This window comes from Ictidomys tridecemlineatus, chromosome 5, assembly GCF_052094955.1.
Source record: "Ictidomys tridecemlineatus isolate mIctTri1 chromosome 5, mIctTri1.hap1, whole genome shotgun sequence".
NCBI classification, from domain to species: domain Eukaryota; kingdom Metazoa; phylum Chordata; class Mammalia; order Rodentia; family Sciuridae; genus Ictidomys; species Ictidomys tridecemlineatus.
In genome coordinates, this window is record NC_135481.1 from 200002218 (window position 1) to 200019245 (window position 17028).

The window sequence follows — 17028 nt, forward strand, 5'->3', positions numbered from 1 at the left end:
GAAGAACAGGTACCAATGAATGACAGGTTTGCTGTGAGGCTTGGCTCTTGTAGTTAAGAACCTCAGTCTGCGTCTGTAGCTGCAGTTGTGGAGCTGGGGAAGGTCGTGCCTGCCCAGCATCCCAGCTCAGGGTTAGCGATGACATGGCAGAACTGTGATCCCTGGCCCAGGTGGCCTTTGTCAGGTTGTCACAGCCAAGTTTGCAGTATACATGGAAGGAGGCTGCTAAGCATGGTCCACGCCCAGGGGCGGAAGCTCTTCAACTGCCTGTCATCCTGGGCCAGTGTCAGGCAGGGGTTCCTTAGAAACAACACAGATGATACAATACCAAAAAAGATACATTAGATGTCACCAGAATTAGAAACTTGGTGCTTGAGAGGTACAATCAAGAGGGTGAAAAGACCAGGGCTGGCGTCACTGGGTGGAGAGCCTACCAGGCATAGCACACTCAAGGCCCTGGGCTTGATCTCCAGCTGTGAAAAAAGAAAATGAAGACAGCCTGCAGGATGGAAGAAATTGTGAATCATAATCTAAAATATGTAAAAATTCTTAAAAACCTCCTAAACTCAATGAAAAGACAAATCAGTTAAAAATAGGCTAAAGATGTAAATAAATATTTCTTCAAAGAAGATATGCAGATGACCAGTGAGCATATGAAAAGATGCTCAACATTGTCACTCATCAGGGAAATAAATGCACATCAAAACCAGGGTGAATGCGGGCATGGTGCAGGCCTGTCCTCCCAGTCACTTGAAAGGCCGAGGCAGGAAGATGCGTGTCCCAGGCCAAGATAAGCAACCTAGTGAGGCCCTATCAAAAATAAACTTTAAAAAAGGGCTGGAGGTGTTGCTCAGGGGTAAATCCCCTCTGGGTTCCATCCCCAATACCAAGAAAAAAAAATGGAGGGGACAGGGAGTGGCAAGTATTGATGAGACTGTAGAGAAATGGAGCTTTAAAGCCGGGTGCAGTGCCCCACGCCTGTAATTCCAGCGGCTCCAGAGGCTAAGGCAGGAGAATCGTGAGTCCAAAGCCACCCTCAGCAACAGCAAGGTGCTAAGCAAGTGAGACCCTGTCTCTAAATAAAATACAAAATAGGGCTGGGGATATGTCTCAGTGGTTGAGTGCCCCTGAGTTCAATCCCTAGTACTAAAAAAAAAAAAAAAAAAAAAAAAAAGAGAAATGGAGCTTTGAGACATTGCTCATGGATCCTACCATGGTGCAACCACTTTGGAAAAGCAGCAGTTACATGTTAGTCAGCAGGGGCTGCTAGCAATGCTGCAGACAGGCAGGACACTTGGCAGCACTGGCCTCTCTATGAGGTCACCAGCCTGTTGGGTAGGCCTACCTAGGAGCTCACACAACTGTCACTGCTGCTTGGCAGGCAGCATCCTGGAAGCGCCATACTGAAGTCAGGGCACCAGCTGTGATGGCTGGGGGCCCACTTGGAGTGTGGTCTATAGTTTGTAAAGGCTATGTGGAAAGATGGAGGTGCAGGGACACACACTTACCTTGGCTGTTACTACTGTTGCTTATTTATTTATTTATTTATTTATTTTTATTTTTGGTGCCAGGGATTGAACTCAGGGGTGCTCTACCATCGAGGTAGATCCCCAGCTCTTTTTTTCTTTTAGTTGTTGATGGACCTCTTTTTTTTTTTTTTTTTTTTAATATGTGGTGCTGAGAATCAAACCCAGTACCTCACAAGTGTGAGGCAAGTACTCTACCACTAAGCTACAACCCCAGCCCTCCAGCCCTTTTATTTTTTATTTCAAGACAGTCCCCAGGCAGGCCTGGAACTTTGACCCTCCTGCCTCAGCCTCCTGAGTTGTTGAGAAGACAGGCATGCTCACCAGCCCAGCCATCTGAGTCCTTTGGTCACTTCACATCAGTGTAGGTCTTTAGCCTTCCTTTTTAAAACCTGATGAGGGTTACATTTACCTAGAGCCCCTTCTGTCCAGGTGTCCATTCATTCTCCTCTGTGTATAGGGAAGCATACCAGGCAACAAGGTGAGTTTTGCTTACAGTCACCAAGCAATTTAAAAGAGAATTGTTCACCAGGCATCATGGCTTATGCCTGTAGTCCTGCCACTGAGGAGACCGAGGCAGGAGGATCAACTGAACCCAAGAGCTGGAAATGACTGTGAGACCCAGGCTCAAAAACAGGATTGCCCATTAATTTGACCCAGTGGTTTGCTCTTTCTGATGGTCCACATTTTCTTCTAAAGTTGTTTCCTTTCAGTTTGAAGGACTTTAACAGTTCTTTCACATTTTTTTCTTCTTTTAATTGGCATGTACAAATGGTAGCTATTTGTGGTGTGGCTAATAGTTCTCCAGAGAACTGCACAGTGACAGATTTCTAAATCTGTTCCTCTGAGAATATCTGAAGTTATTTTTGCTGAGTTTGGAATTCTGGGGTCCTGGCTCTTCCCTGCCTGTGGGTGAGGAGTGTCCCTGCTGGCTGCTGCCCCCAGTTCTGGCAGGATGACAACCATCCTCTGAGTGGCGGCCTTCTGTTGGTCGTGGACTCTTAGTTTGTGGCTTTTTTGGCCGTTACTTGTCCCCTTGTGTGCTCTCTGGGTTGCAGAGCGTTCTACCACTGAGCAACATCCTAGCTAGGTGTTCCAGACCGGCCTTGACTTGGAATCTTCCTGCCTCGGCCTCCAGGGTTGCTGGGTTACCCTCCTGTGCCACCACACCCAGCTGGCCGTCATTCCTTTAAGTGTTTGTTCTGTCCTGCACTCCTTCTCCTCTCCCTCTGAGCCCTGCCTCATGCTGTCCCTTGTGCTAGAGGCCTGACTCGGTGCAGCCAGCACCAGACTGCCTGTGCTTGCAGCCAGTGCTTCCAGGCCTCTCCAGACACAGGGCTGTGTAGGGTGTCCATGTGTGTGGTGTGTTCATATGTGTATTTTTTTTACTGTTTATTTTTTAGTTCTAGTTGGACACAATACCTTTATTTTATTTATTTATTTTTATGTGGTGCTGAGGATCGAACCCAGGGCCTTGCACGTGTGAGGCGAGCACTCTGCTGCTGAGCCCCAGCCCAGCCCCTCGTGTATTTCCAAGGGTGTACCATGTGTGCTCCTGTGCTGTTGCCAGCTGGAGTGTAGACTTCGAGGACTGCACATGGCTCTGCTCTTGCTGGGTCCCCTCCTCCACAGGGCAGCTGGCGGAGCTGGGAGGATGCAGATTGTGCATGTACTGCTCTCTCACCCAGGGCTGCACATGGAGCTGCAGGATGTCGCCAAGCTCAAGAGTAAGTGCTGCCCTCCCTCACCCCCACCACTGGTGGGCCCACCTCTGATAGCCCCTTGACCCACAGTGATCCTTCTTCGCCTGGAGGGTGCCATCGATGCTGTCCAGCTGCCTGGAGATGACAGTGGCGTCACCAAGCCGGGAAGGTGAGGGACGGGCAAACCCTGTGACTCCAGGCAGGGCCTGGAGCTGGAGGGGACAATGGGCTGTGACCTTGGTATTCTGCCAGGTACTGAAAGTCAGACCTGGGTCATGTCCTCCAGTTGGGTCTGTCTCAATTTTCAAGGCTCTTGTGTGCTGCCACCTCTTAGCAGTTGTGGAGAACACCAGGAGTCATAGCATGCACGGTGGCATTGTCTTCTGCAGCCCTCTCCTCCAGCTGGCCCAGCCCCTCACTGGCAGTGCAGGTGCCTGTTAGTGAGACCATCCCTTTAGGACCAGCAGAGCAGTGGCAGCCTGTTGTGGAGGCCAGGAGGTCCTCAGAGTCTGAATGCTCCAGCGCGGGCACTCCATTTTTTCCTGCTGTCTTTCTTGCAGGCAGAGGAGGGCCTAGGGGTAGTTCTCTCCTGAAGACAGGTGGCTACCGGAGCTAGGCCTGGGTTTATTGAGGAAGACCCTGGCTGCTGCCTTCTGCCAGAGCTGGTCTGTTTCTCTGAACGTGGCAGGGACTCCAGTTGCCGGGAGGTGAAGCCTAGCTCCTCAGCTGGATGTCCAGGACTCCAGCTGGCCCTGGAACCTTCCCTGCCTCACCAAAGGCCCCCTTGCTGTAGCTTCTGCTGCCCTTCCCCTGTCTCTTTTCAGAGCCATGAGCACGCCCTGGCAGCCCCATGGGCGGGTCCCTCGCCCAGGCACCTGCTGTCTCTTGGGTACATTGCACTTGGGCCAGGGCCTTCTCTCCTCTCCCTTACTTACAGCTAGCTCCTGAAGGCAGAGGCCTCTCACTTCAGCTTTGCTCTCCCTGAGAAGCCTCAGTTTGCTCCTGTCTAAAGGACACTTAAAAAGCTTCTGGCCTGTGGGTTCACCAAGCTGAATCCTGGTCCCCTTGCCAGGCTCAAGTCATCTTTTTCCTCTCGGGCAGTTACATCTTCGAGCTGTTTGCAGAAGCCCAGATAACATTTCAGACCAAGGACTGCATCCTGGACTCACTGGACCAGATCATCCAGCACCTGGCAGGGCGTGAGTCTCTGGAGGGCCGGCTGCCCTGTGGTGCAGACAGAGAAGGATGGGGGCTGCCCTCACAGAGTTGCTGCTCTGTGTCCAGCAGTCAGCTGCCTGCTTCAGGCTGTTGCCCCTCCCTGTGAGCAGCCTGTGGAGCTTCCCCTTCTGTTTGGGACTGAAGGCATCCTTGCCATTTGACTGTTTTGCAGGTGTGAGGCGAGCACTCTGCCGCTGAGCCCCAGCCCAACCCTTCATGTGTATTTCCAAGGGTGTGTGCTCCTGTGCTGTTGCCAGCTGGAGTGTAGACTTCGAGTTTATTGACTTGTTTATTTTTTTGGTACTGGGATCTAACCCAGGGTGCTCTACCACTGAGCCGCACACCCAGTCTTTAGCTTTCGTCTTGAGACAAGTTCTGGCTGAGTTGCCCAGGCTGGCCTGGAACTTGTGTCCTCCTGCCTCAGCCTCACAAGCTGGGATTTCAGACTGTGCCCCTGCACCTGGCCTGTTGTGTTGTCCTGCAGATGTGTTCCAACTGTTGTTAGTGGTGTCTTCTTATAGGGCATCCCAGAGAGACCCCTCCTTTTTATTGTTGTTGGTACCAAGAATTGAACCCAGGAGTGCTTAATCACTGAGTCACATCCATGCTCTTTTTATTTTTCATTTTAAGACAGGGTCTTGGGGCTGGGGTTGTGGCTCAGTGGAAGAACACTCGCCTAGCATGCGTGAGGCACTGGGTTCAATCCTCAGCACCACATAAATGTAAAATAAAGATATTGTATCCACCTAAAACTAAAAAAAAAATTAAAAAAAAATTTAAAAAAAGACAGGGTCTTAATATGAGGCACTGGGTTCGATCCTAGCACCACATAAAAACAAATAAAGGCATTGAGTCCATACACAACTAGAAAATAATAGTAATAATTTAAAAAAGGTCTCACTAAGTTGTTGAGGCTGGCTTTGGACTTGATCCTCCTGTCTCAGCCTCCTGAGCTGCTGGGATAACAGGTGTGAGCCACTGCACCCACCAGATAGTCTCCTTTTAAAAAGAGACAGCAAGAGACCTTGGGCTTATGAGCTGGGAACCTTGCTGGCTTCTCCCTGACACCACCCAAGTCCCATTTCTGCTGTTTTGTGAGGAGCAGAGGGCTTCCCAGGGTTCCATGGCTACACTCCCTTTTAAGCAGGTGTTGGGGAAGTTTGAAATGCAGGACCTGTTGAATCTGCTGCACCTTTGGGAACTGAGGAAGGGTGGCTTCTACATGTGCTTGACCACAGAGCCTTCCTCGAGCTCCACAGAACCCTTTGGCTTCTCCCTCGCACTCTGGGAAGAGCACGACAGCTGCCCTCTTCCCATGTCCTGTGCCTGATGCTGGTTGGGAAACTGTTCTCCCCACTGGGCAGGAGGCAGGGCTTGGTAGTGTGGCCCTGTGAGATCCACAAGTGCCTCTGCCTGCTGCCCACAGGTTCCGGAGCACTGGCCACCACGGTAGGGTTGCAGAAGCTGGCAGACATCATCCAGGTAGGAACCTGCTTTGGACTGCATGGGCCCCTTTCCAGATGGAAGTCAGCAGGGGGTCAGAGCCTGGATGAAGGCCCCCACACCACGTGTTTCTGTTGGCAGATGCTTAAGCTCATTTCCTCTCAGTCTGAATGCACTGAGCCTCTAGGGGAAGAGATAGAGGACCTGTCTGGCTGTGCTTGACTGTTGAATGGCCAGACATGTCCAGAGTAGCCCTGGGGGGAAGCTGGTATTCCCTGGTACTGCTGGAGGTGGGCACAGGGCAGGCCTGGTGGGCATCAGGCCAGAGGCAGTGTCCTGGGGGTTCTCCCACAGACAGAAGGGGCTCCCACTAAGGGCAGTGCTGAGCACAACAGGAGACCATTTGGGTATCTGCAGTCTAACCGGAAACTGGAAGTGAGGGCAGCGCACCCATGCTGGGAGCAGTCTGCATGGGGCTCTGTCAGAGCCCCAAAGAACAAGGAATCTCACCACCCTGGTGTTCATGCCACAGAGTGCTGTCATGGGCACACCCCCAAGTTGCCGGAGACGCCTTGCCTGCACTGTTGGGCACGTTGGTGCCGGGCAGGTGGCCTCCCTTGAGCAACCTTGGCTGAGGCCTGGTTCCCTGGTGTGCCTGAGAGCCTGCTCTCCATCTCCAGGTCCCAGAAGCCCCCCAGGGGTGTTCTCTTACCTCCTTCTCTGTGGTTTCTGACTGTTGGGTGGCATCCTCTGGAGCCCGAGGCACAAGTGTTCCTCTGGGGGAGCTGCCCAGTTCGTCCTGCCGCTTGAAAGCCACTTCCCTTGCTGACCTAGGTGTGCTGGTTGGAGCCTTGCTAGCCGGTTGCTCACTGTGCCTTTTCTGTGAACTGTCCTGGGCATGCCAGCTCCATAGGGCTTTGTCACTGCAAGTGTTGATCCCTTGATCTGCACAGTGCATTTGTCTTCTGACTGCTTTCTGTGGTGGGGGCCAGTGAGCAGGAGGCCTGCCCCTGCTGGGGCTGGCCCCTCCCAGAGGGCCGGAGCCCACTTCTTTACACAGACAGCTGCCCCGCCCACAGGTGTCCTGTGCTTCACCTTGTCCTTTTTGGCCAGAACAATTTCTCCCATGCCTTTCAGCTCTGAGGTTCTCCACCAGGTGGACTTTGGGTCAGCTCACTAATGTCCTATAGGAGTCCTGTTATAGTCTTGACTGGAATGTTTTGAGTTTCTAGGTTGATTTGGGATGTAGGGTAGAGGGTAGCCAAGGCAGAAGAGGAAAGGCCCCGTGGGGCTGCTGTGTGTTCCCTGCATGCGGTCAACCTGGTGTGGAGGGTGCTGCCCCTCATCCTGGGATGTTGTTGGGCAGGTGAGCCAGGGAGGTCCTGAGTGCCTGTCCATCATCCTGGTGGCACAGGTATTCCTGCACGCTGGGCCAAGGGCCTGCTTCCCAGCACAACAGAGGCTTCCTTCTCGGCCCTGGCCCTTGGCCCTGTGATGGACTCCTTGCCTTTTAGGTCGTGTTCAGTATGGACTCTGCAGAGGGCAACCCTGGTTCCATGGTATGGCCTGGGTTCTCACAGGCCTACAAGGTGGGAGCTCCCTCCAGGAGGTGGGCAGCATGGTGGTGCCACAGAGATGTGAGGAAGGGGTCAGGACATTGTCCATGCTTGTCCCTCTAGGTGCACATTCATCCTGACACAGGATACAGGAGGGCAGCTCAGCGGTCAGTCACCTGGAGCGCCAGTGCATCCAAAAAGCCAGGTACCAGCCTATGGGCTTGGACCCACTCCCCCACTGACCTCAGACACACTGGAACTGCCTACCTCAGTCAGCCACGCCTGTGGCCACCTCACTTGCTCACTGAAAGCCAGAGTGGCCTTGGAGGAGGCTGAAGGCACATGACCTGTCTGTCCGCTGGCGGACAGTGACAAACCCAGGGACCAGTGAGGCCTCTCACCTTCCTAGGACACACTGCTTCTGGTGCAGTATGCCCCTGGCTTGGTGTCTGGAGCACAGGGGTTCTGGGGTACAGCTGGCCCCACCTCTGTGAGACGGTCAGTCCTTGTGGCCAGGAAACAGTGGATTCATGCCTGGGGCCCCTGGGTGCTGCTAACTCAAGAAGTGTTGGGCCCACATTCCAGGTGTGCCTCTCTGTGTCTGCAACCCTCCCTGGCTCCTGGGCCTCTGTGCCCTTCCCTGTGTGGGGCTGCTGTTTTTCCCGCTGTTGTCTCATTTGGGGTCAATGCCTCAGCAGAAGCAGCCAGTGGGTGTTTCTGTGTGGGTACTGTAGTTTGACTGCTGTCGGGGAGAAAGGTCTGGGGGGTCCAGAGTAGCCTAGAGCCATGGTGTGGCCAGGAGCTCTGATCCTCACAGCCTCAAAGTATGGCCTCTCGCATTCTGAGTAGGGGGTGGCATTTGTGAAGCTAAGGGTTACCTAGAATGAGGGCCTGAGTAGTGTATTCTCCTTCCACTCAAATCATGTGGCTTTTTAGAAATCGCCTCCCTGACCTGTGCATGGTGGCGCACGCCTGTGATCCCAGGGACTTGGGAGGCTGAGGCAGAAAGATTGTAAGCTCAAGGCCAATCTCAGCAATTTAGTGAGGCCCTAAGCAACTTAGTGAGATCCTGTCTCAAAATAAAAAGTAATAAGGACTAGGATGTGGCTCAGAGGTGGGGTGCACCTGGGTTCAATCCAGTTAAAAAAAGTAGTCTCCTGTGTTGGGGTGTCGATGAGAAATCAACCCTTTGTGGTGGGTCCTTGCCAGGTATCCCTGGTGGTCCCCATGTGAGGCAGCTCATGTGGGAACATGTTGCTAAGCTCAGGAAAGGGTCCTGCCCTGGGCTGTCTGCCCTCACTCCTCGTTCTGGAGAGTGCTGGGAGCAAGCAGTGGCGTTGTACCACGAGGGCCTTTTGGTCAGGCACTCTGGGAAGCTGCTGGCTTCTGGGGTGGTGACCTTGTTTGTCCTGACTGCCCAGAGTTGGAAACTCACTTCCCTGGCTTCTGCAGAGGTCTTTCATGCCTGGGAGGCTGGACCTGCTTCCTTCCCTGTGTTTTAGCAGAGGGCCTCTGAGCCCTGTGCCACACATTTGGCTTTGGAAAAGTTTGGGTGTGAGATTGGTGGTCTCTCCCAAGGGGTCTCCTAGCATTCGCCTCGACCTGCCTCCTGCTCCCTCGTGTTCCGAGCTCTCAGGCTAAGCTAACCTCAGGAGAGCCTTTTTGTTCTGACTTCTGCACCCTGTGCCTGTGTGACTGTAGGAAGGTGGGAAAGATGATAGATGTCCCATCCTCACACCCCCTTTCCTCACAGGGAAGGTGCTGAGCTACTGGTGCTTCAGTCCCGGCCACAGCATGCATGAGCTGACCCGCCAGGGTGTCCACACCCTCATCCTCACCAGCGGCACACTGGCCCCGCTTTCCTCCTTCGCCCTGGAGATGCAGATGTATGGGTCACCCCTGACCAGAGACCAAAGTGCTGGGGACAGCTGGGTGTGGGGGTGCTGCCCGCAGGGCCACCCACTGACTGCTCCCTCTGCCCGGCTCCAGACCCTTCCCAGTTTGTCTGGAGAACCCACACGTCATCGACAGACACCAGCTGTGGGTGGGAGTTATTCCCAAAGGCCCGGATGGAGCCCAGCTGAGCTCCGCGTTTGATAAGCGGTAAGGGGGTCCTGTCTGGGCCTCACAGGGTGGTGGGGTATAGCTGGGCTCTGGTCCTCATTACAGCAGCCTCCCTGGCTCTGCAGGTTTTCTGAAGAGTGCTTGTCTTCCCTGGGGAAGGCTCTGGGTAAGTGCCACTCCACCTAGGAGTCTGCCCTCTCTGGGAAGCCCTGGTGTCCAGCCCTCCCATGCTGTCAGAGCCCCACTTGGAGTTGGCACACCCAGTCCCCTCTCCCAAGAGCTGTGGGGCCCTCTGCCTTGACCATGGCCACCATGCTTCCAGGAAACATTGCCCGTGTGGTGCCCCATGGGCTCCTGGTCTTCTTCCCTTCCTACCCCGTCATGGAGAAAAGCCTGGAGTTCTGGCAGGTACATCCCCTGTGCATCCTCAGGGGAGGGAGTCTGGTCAAGGTGGCAGGCAGATCCAGGGCATTGAGAAGACTAGCTGCAGCCCCACAACTGCCCAAGTCTGACCAGTGTGCTGATGAGCCTGTGCACACCTGGCTTTTCCTCCTACAGGCCCGAGACTTGGCCAGAAAGATGGAGGTGCTCAAGCCTCTCTTTGTGGAGCCCAGAAGCAAAGGCAGTTTCTCAGAGGTCTGTGCTCCACCAGGGTCTGCCACCTCCCTGGGTGTATTGCCTGGAGAGCCGCTGACATTTCACTGGTGTCTGAGGCCCCACAACCACCCTGGCTGTGGGGTCCCTGTGTTTTCTGGGAAATACGAGGCAGCCTCTGGGTTCTGGGCATGGGTCAGTGGGGAACCAGCAGTGATGGTGTTTGTATGACCTACTGGCTCCCCAATTTTGGAGGATGGGATCCCGGTCTCCCTTGTGGCAGAGGAGTCCAGGCCTAAGGCTCAGGCTGACCAGCCTCTTCCTCCAGGTCATCGATGCTTACTACAAGCAGGTCGCCTCCCCTGGGTCCAGTGGGGCCACCTTCCTTGCAGTATGTCGGGGCAAGGTGAGGCCTCTGTGGTGCATCCTCCCCCTGCCATGGGCCCTGCTGGCCACTGGGACCTGTTGATAGGCCAAGCAAGCACTGGCAGGGCACAGGAGGTTCTGAGCAGGGGAAGTTGGTGATGGGCCCGGCTGGGGCAAGGAGGGGGCTTCCTTATATCTCACCCATGCCTGAGAGATGGGGCTGTGTGGGCTGGGGCACAGAGGGACTGTTGGGAAGAGCCCCGAGCTCAGGTGGGGGCATCGGGGGTGAGGAGTCTGCACTGCCCCAGGCAGCTCTTGGGCCTGTGTCTTAGGCCAGTGAAGGGCTGGATTTCTCAGACACCAATGGCCGAGGTGTGGTTGTCACGGGCCTCCCATACCCACCACGCATGGACCCCCGGGTTGTTCTCAAGATGCAGTTCCTGGATGAGATGAGGAGCCAGAGTAGGGCTGGAGGCCAGGTGAGACACCACAGAGCCAGGGCTGGGTTAGGGCAGGGGACTGGTGACAGCCCCAATGACCAGGCGCCCCTGCCCCTGCAGTTCCTCTCTGGGCAGGAGTGGTATCGACTGCAGGCGTCCAGGGCTGTGAACCAGGCCATTGGGCGGGTCATCAGGCACCGCCATGACTATGGGGCCGTCTTCTTGTGCGACCACAGGTACGTGCAGCAGGGCTCCCCCTGGCCACTGGAGGCCCTTTGTGGGCCTTGGGCCTTTCAGCCCCGTGTGAGCCCCTTGGGGTTCTGTGCTGGGGGACTCCTCCTGGCAGACAGCGAGCCTCTGTTTGGAAACTGGAGCCCTGTGAAGTGGGTCAAAGAGCAGAGGACCCTGGCTGAAGGCCACATGCCTTCTAGGTTCGCCAGTGCTGACGCCAGAGCCCAGCTGCCCTCCTGGGTGCGCCCCTACCTCAAGGTGTACAACAACTTTGGCCACGTTATTCGGGATGTGGCACAGTTCTTCCGTGTCGCTCAGAAAATTGTGAGCTCCCAGATGCCCAGCTGGCCGTGCCTTGTACCCTACCCAGGGAGGGGTTGGGGTTCCTCTTCTGAAGAGTCACAGAAACAGGCCCCACCTGCCCTGTGGTCTGCAGATGCCTACACGGGCCCCACTGGCTGCAGCCCCAGGTGTGGGTGGGGAAGAAGCGATTGTCTCCACGGCCAGGTTGCCCAGCACCCTCCTCTCTGCCAGGAAAGCCACAAGTCTGGATGTGCATGTGCCCAGCCTGAGGCCCGGGTCCACAGGTTAATAGGGCTGGGTTCGGGGCCACCATGGGCAGAGGCACAGCCTGCCTGGCCCTGTGAGCCTTGCTCTCATTCTCATGCTTCTGTAGGATTGCCATCCTCTGGGAACCCCGAGAGCAGCTTGTGCGTGGAGTATGAGCAGGAGCCTGTCCCAGCCCAGCGGAGGCCCGTGGGACTGCTGGCTGCCCTGGAGCACAGTGAGCAGAGGGCTGAGGCACTTGCAGATAAGGCCCACCTCAGGGAGGAAGAGGTGCGGAGATGGGGTCCAGTGCTTGGTGCTGAGGCTTGCCCTTGAGGGGAGGTGCAGGCTTGGAGCAGAGGAGTGCCTGGGAGTGAACACTGGGGTTCTGAAACCTGCCCAGGTCCTGCCCATTTGACCTTGGCATGTTTCCCACTGCCTCTGTAAATCCCCTTCCTGGTGGGTTGATGGGGGATTTCAGCACCCCTAGCTATACTCTATGCCCTCAGCCCCAAGCAATGAGGTCCTGATTATGCCCCCTGCCATGCTATGCTTCCCTGGCAGGTCAGGCTGGCACAGCCTAGTGGCTCCTGTTGCCTGCTGCACCCAAAGCTGGCTTTCTCGGGGCCTGGGCTAGAGTGGGATCTTGAGTTCTGGCCCCTAGGGGCCTTTGCCCCAAATCCAGTTGCCACCAGGACTTGAGCATGACAGCCTCCCCCTGCAGGGCTTCTGTTCAGGACACTGTCAGAGCTCCTGGAGACCCTCAAGTTTGGGGTTGGGACCATAGCTGTGTCCCCCTCAGGTACCGGGTCACACTGCCCCAGCCCTCCAGCGTGAGAAGAGGCTGGCCGACATGCCGAGAGGAGGAAGGAGGAAGATTAGGCTGGTCAGCCCGGTATGTGAGCTGTCCTGCTCTTGTGCCCATGGTCCCCAACCAAGAAGGGTGTGGGTCAGTCAGCACCAACAGGTGGACTTCCTGGGCAGCAGTGATGATAGTTGGCTGGAGTTTGCAGTTCCTTCTGTGGGTGTCTTGAGAGCCCCTCTTCCTTTCTAGCCAGGATCTAGTTTAGCCCTTGAGCCCATTTGTTTTGGGTCTTACAACTGGCCATGATTCCACTCCCCCTCCAGATATGGTGGTGAGCACATCGAGACCCTTGCCATCCCTGAGTACAGACTCTGACCTGCCTCGTGTGAGCAGGTGCAGTGTGCTCCAGGTCTCAGATGAGAGCCACCAAGTCAGACCTGAGACGGGCCCTTTGCCTGCTAAAAGCCCAAGTGCAACTGCTTTGGTCATGTCCCTCAGCTTCTAGGAAGAATCAAGCAGTGCCCCAGGAGGGCTGGTGCAGCCAGGAAGGGTGGGGCAGGGTTGGTGGGACAGCCTGGACCAGCCCTGCCTTGGTTTTCATAGAACCACGTGGGTCTGAGGTGTGCAGAAGTGAGGCCTAACTGGGCATGGTGGCCATGTCTGGAACCGGGCAGGCTGAGGCAGGAGGATCCTAAGTTGCCTGGGCAACTTCGTGAGACCCTGTCTCAAAATAAATATATAAATAGAAAATGGCTGGAGGAAAATCAAGTGGGCACAGCCTGCTGAGAAGCAGCTTTCATTGCAAGCTGCCCTCTGAGTTCAGCTCCACCTGTACCTGTGGTGGGCCTTAGGTGCAGGGAGCTTAGGTGCAGTGGACCCTTGCAGGCCTCTCCTGGCAGTAACCAAGGGCAGAAAGGATGGGGCTGGCCCTGATAGGTCCTCTCTGCATGTGCTCAGCAGGAGGAGCCAACAGCTGGTGTGCAGGCGGGCAGAGCCAAGCTGTTCATGGTTGCCGTGAAGCAGGCCCTGAGTCAAGCCAGCTTTGACACCTTCACCCAGGCCCTGCAGGACTACAAGGGCTCTGACAACTTCGAAGCCCTGGCAGCTTGCCTTGGGAGCCTCTTTGCTAAGGACCCCAAGAAGCACACCCTGCTTCAAGGTGCCCTGGCTCGCAGAGCCCTCTTGCCATGGGTGGAGTACCTTAGCTATTGCGGGTGGGGAGCACTTGCCAGAGGGCTTCTAGGGCCTAAGGTTGTCCCTACCTTCTGGACAAGGGAACTGGTAGGCCACCCACAGCCCCTCAAACCTCCATCTCAGTAGCCACAGTACATGGGCACAGGCAGCTTCCCTTCCTAACAGGGTTCTACCAGTTTGTGCGGCCTCACCACAAACAACAGTTTGAGGATATCTGCTTCCAGCTAACAGGCCAAAGCTGCAGCTGCCAGCCAGAGCACAGTCTTTCCCATGGGCAGCATGCACAGTCAGCCCAGGACCACAGTGGTGAGCTACCAAGCAGGATCCTCGGCCTCTGACCCCAAGGATGGGTGGTACCTGGGACCCTGGGTGGTCAGAGTGGGCATCTGTGCTCTTGTTTGGCCCAGCCTCCCTGCTCCTACATGGGGGCTGATGGCATTACCATAAGATGGAAGCACTTATGTGGGCAAGCCCTGTTCCTATGCACTGGGCTGGGCCTAGGCCTCCCAGGAGAGACCTGCACTTGGGGAGCCAGGTGCACGTACCAGGTCTAGATGCTAAGCACTTCTCTACCTTCTTTTCCTGCCTCCGAGCTGAGGTGAGCTGGGTCCTAGAGGGGCAGTGCCTGCTGCTGCTTGTGCCAAAGAGCAGCCCACCCTATGGTTTTTCAGAGCAGGCTCATCCATAGGAGTCTGGGCTGGTGGGGGGTGGAGGTCCTGGTGCCTGCACCTATGGCTCTGTGCTCCTGGGCAGGGCCTTAGCCCTGTCCCCCTCCCCCAGCAGAAGGGCAGCTGTGTGGGCTGTACTCAGCTCCCCCAGGGGCCTGCAGCATGTGCAAGTCAGGGTCACTGCCCTGGACTGTGGAGGGTGATGAGACCTGGTCTCCTCTGGCCAGTCCTGTTCCTGCCCTGGGGATCCTCTCAGGCCCTCAGGAGCATATTTCTTCAGGAAAGAGAGAATATGAGCCCAAGCTGACCCAGTCTGAGGGTGTGTCCGGGCAGCTGGATCCTGGAAAGCACCTGAACCAGGGTGGGCCCCACCTGTCGGCCAGGCTGACCCCTGCAGGTACCTGACTCCTGTAGACCTAGGTAGGGTGTACAGTTCTCAAAGAGGCTTGTGCTCTAGTTTGGTTTGAGTGGCTGCAGCAAGAACAGTCTGGAGCAGAGCTGGAGCCTCTGGCAGGGGTGTCTCCTATCTGCTCTCCATTATGCCCCCACTGTTCTGACCAGCACTAGGCTCTGCAGGAGTTCTTGGAAGGAAAGGGAGTGGAGGGGGAGCCCTGGACCCCCAGAGGCCCAACACTACCTCTGAGCCATTCTACCCCTGATCAGGAGCCCTGGGCAGCTGTCCGCAAGTCATGTCCAGAGAGGAACAGCGAGGCCAGCCTGCTGTGAGTGCTTACCTGGCAGATGCCCGCAAGGCCCTAGGATCTGCAGGCTGCAGCCAGCTCTTGGCAGCACTGAAGGCATATAAACGTGATGATGACCTCAACAAGGTTCTGGCTGTGCTAGCTGCGCTGACCACCTCAAAGCCTGAGGACTTCCCCCTGCTGCAGAGCAAGTGGCCCCAGGGTGGGGTGGGCAGGGCAGGAGGGCTGTGGAGAGGATGGTGTGGGCCTGGCCATGCAGGGTAGGTACAGCCTGAGCAAAACTCCCCGCAGGGTTCAGCATGTTCGTGCGTCCCCACCACAAACAGCACTTTGTGCAGACCTGTGCAGAACTGATGGGCCTGCCCACCACAGTGACAACACTGCAGAGTCCTCAGGAGAGCTCCCCTGAGCTCACCCTTGGAGCACCTCAAGCAGGTGGGCACCTGTTTGGGCACTCTCTCTGCCCGTTCTGTCACACTTGAGGCACCTGCAGCCCTGGGAAAGCGGGAAGGCAGGAGGGCAGCACTGGGCACCCCTCCAACTTGCTCCTTTCTGCAGGTCCCTCACAGGTGGATAAACCAGGGAAGACCCAAAGCAAGATCTCTTTCCTTAGACAGAGGCCAGTGGGAAGTGCAGTGCCCAAAGGCACCACCACAGACCAACACCAGGCCTCCTGATGGGCATGCAAATCCTGGGTGGGGTAAGCTGTATGAGGCTGCTAAGTGTGGGGGGATGGCACTGGGAGGGCAAGTGAGCTCACCCGGGCCCCTTGTACCAGGTTTCCGGGCAGAGAACCCAGTGCCTCTCCTTTGATTTCCACTTCTGGTGATGGCACTTCAGGTGGTGGGCTGGGTAGGAAGAAATTAAGGCCCTTCATTAGGCTGTGGTGTTCAGCAGACATGCCTAGCAACCTGATGTCTCCACAGGCCTCCAGGAGGTGTCCTGTCATGCTGCTGCCAGGAAGCATATCACACAGGTCTTCTGGCCCAAGCTCCAGTGAACATCTGTGGACAACCTTGTGCCCTGCTGTGGCCCCCACACTAGCTTGTCCCAGCTGTGGTGTGGTCCAGGAGTCATCCCTACAGGCCTCAGACACATGGGGCCTGGGATAGGTCTGCTAGAAATTCTTCTCTGTAACTTTCCCCAGGGGCCTCTGTCAGCTATGTGCAAATAAAACTGCTGACAGTGGCCAAGAGGTGTCTGTGTGACCTTGCTTGTTGGGGTATCTGAGGATACACTGAAGATCTGAGTAGCAGGGAGGGTGCCCTTGGTACTCTCAGAGGAGACCTGCCCCAGACCTGCTCCTGGTCAGGGCCTTAGCCCTGTCCCCTTCCCCCAGCAGAAGGGCAGCTGTGTGGGCTGTACTCAGCTCCCCCAGGGGCCTGCAGCATGTGCAAGTCAGGGTCACTGCCCTGGACTGTGGAGGGTGATGAGACCTGGTCTCCTCTGGCCAGTCCTGTTCCTGCCCTGGGGACCCTCTCAAGCTCTCAGGAGCATATTTCTTCAGGAAAGAGAATATGAGCCCAAGCTGACCTAGTCTGAGGGTGTGCATGTTGGGCCAGGTTCCAGACCCCTGCAGGAAGTCCTTTTGGGGCAGCCCCCTCATCCCCTACCAATCACATCTTGGGTTCCACCCAGGAGGGTTCCTGCCTTACCAGGCACAAGGACAGTGGCCAGACAGAAGTGAGCATTTCCACAGGTTGGCATGCTTTTTCCTGTTGCTTGGCAGGCAAGCTGCAGCAAGCACATGGCAGTGGCCCCTTACCTGTGCTTGGGGGGCGTGGACTGGCAATGTCCACTCCAGCAAGGACAAGAACACTGGAGAGACTGGTCCTGTTGCCCTGATGGGCACTCCCTAAGCTGGAACTGGTGTGACCCAATGCCCAACCCTATCCTCTTCACACAGCCAGGACCAAGTGCAGGTGCAGGAGCTTGAGGCAGTGCTGCCTGGCTGTATTTCATAAATGTGCCTT

The 17028-nt window shown here is 56.0% G+C and overlaps 1 protein-coding gene across 16 annotated transcripts in view; it reads left to right on the top strand.

Moving 5' to 3' along the window:
- The window catches only part of Rtel1 (regulator of telomere elongation helicase 1), a 33311-nt gene extending 17063 nt beyond the window's left edge, over positions 1–16248 (top strand). For 8 of the 16 annotated variants that reach the window (XM_013358649.4, XM_040275574.2, XM_021726408.3 and 5 more), the window contains 25 exons: positions 3215–3253; positions 3320–3398; positions 4331–4428; positions 5874–5929; positions 7405–7479; positions 7570–7651; positions 9200–9332; positions 9436–9549; positions 9636–9676; positions 9833–9918; positions 10069–10146; positions 10433–10510; positions 10803–10949; positions 11031–11146; positions 11342–11465; positions 11578–11728; positions 11818–11978; positions 12490–12582; positions 13450–13651; positions 13852–13992; positions 14635–14751; positions 15018–15242; positions 15347–15490; positions 15614–15755; positions 15982–16248. In XM_013358649.4, the coding sequence (XP_013214103.2) occupies positions 3215–3253; positions 3320–3398; positions 4331–4428; positions 5874–5929; positions 7405–7479; positions 7570–7651; positions 9200–9332; positions 9436–9549; positions 9636–9676; positions 9833–9918; positions 10069–10146; positions 10433–10510; positions 10803–10949; positions 11031–11146; positions 11342–11465; positions 11578–11728; positions 11818–11978; positions 12490–12582; positions 13450–13651; positions 13852–13992; positions 14635–14751; positions 15018–15242; positions 15347–15490; positions 15614–15732 (2699 nt within the window). In that variant the 3' untranslated portion in view covers positions 15733–15755; positions 15982–16248. Of the gene's footprint in view, positions 1–3214; positions 3254–3319; positions 3399–4330; positions 4429–5873; positions 5930–7404; positions 7480–7569; positions 7652–9199; positions 9333–9435; positions 9550–9635; positions 9677–9832; positions 9919–10068; positions 10147–10432; positions 10511–10802; positions 10950–11030; positions 11147–11341; positions 11466–11577; positions 11729–11817; positions 11979–12489; positions 12583–13449; positions 13652–13851; positions 13993–14581; positions 14752–15017; positions 15243–15346; positions 15491–15613; positions 15756–15981 lie in introns of those variants that run through there. The other 8 variants (XM_021726409.3, XM_078052195.1, XM_078052200.1 and 5 more) reach the window with 8 other exon arrangements.
- Positions 16249–17028: the final 780 nt, after the last annotated feature.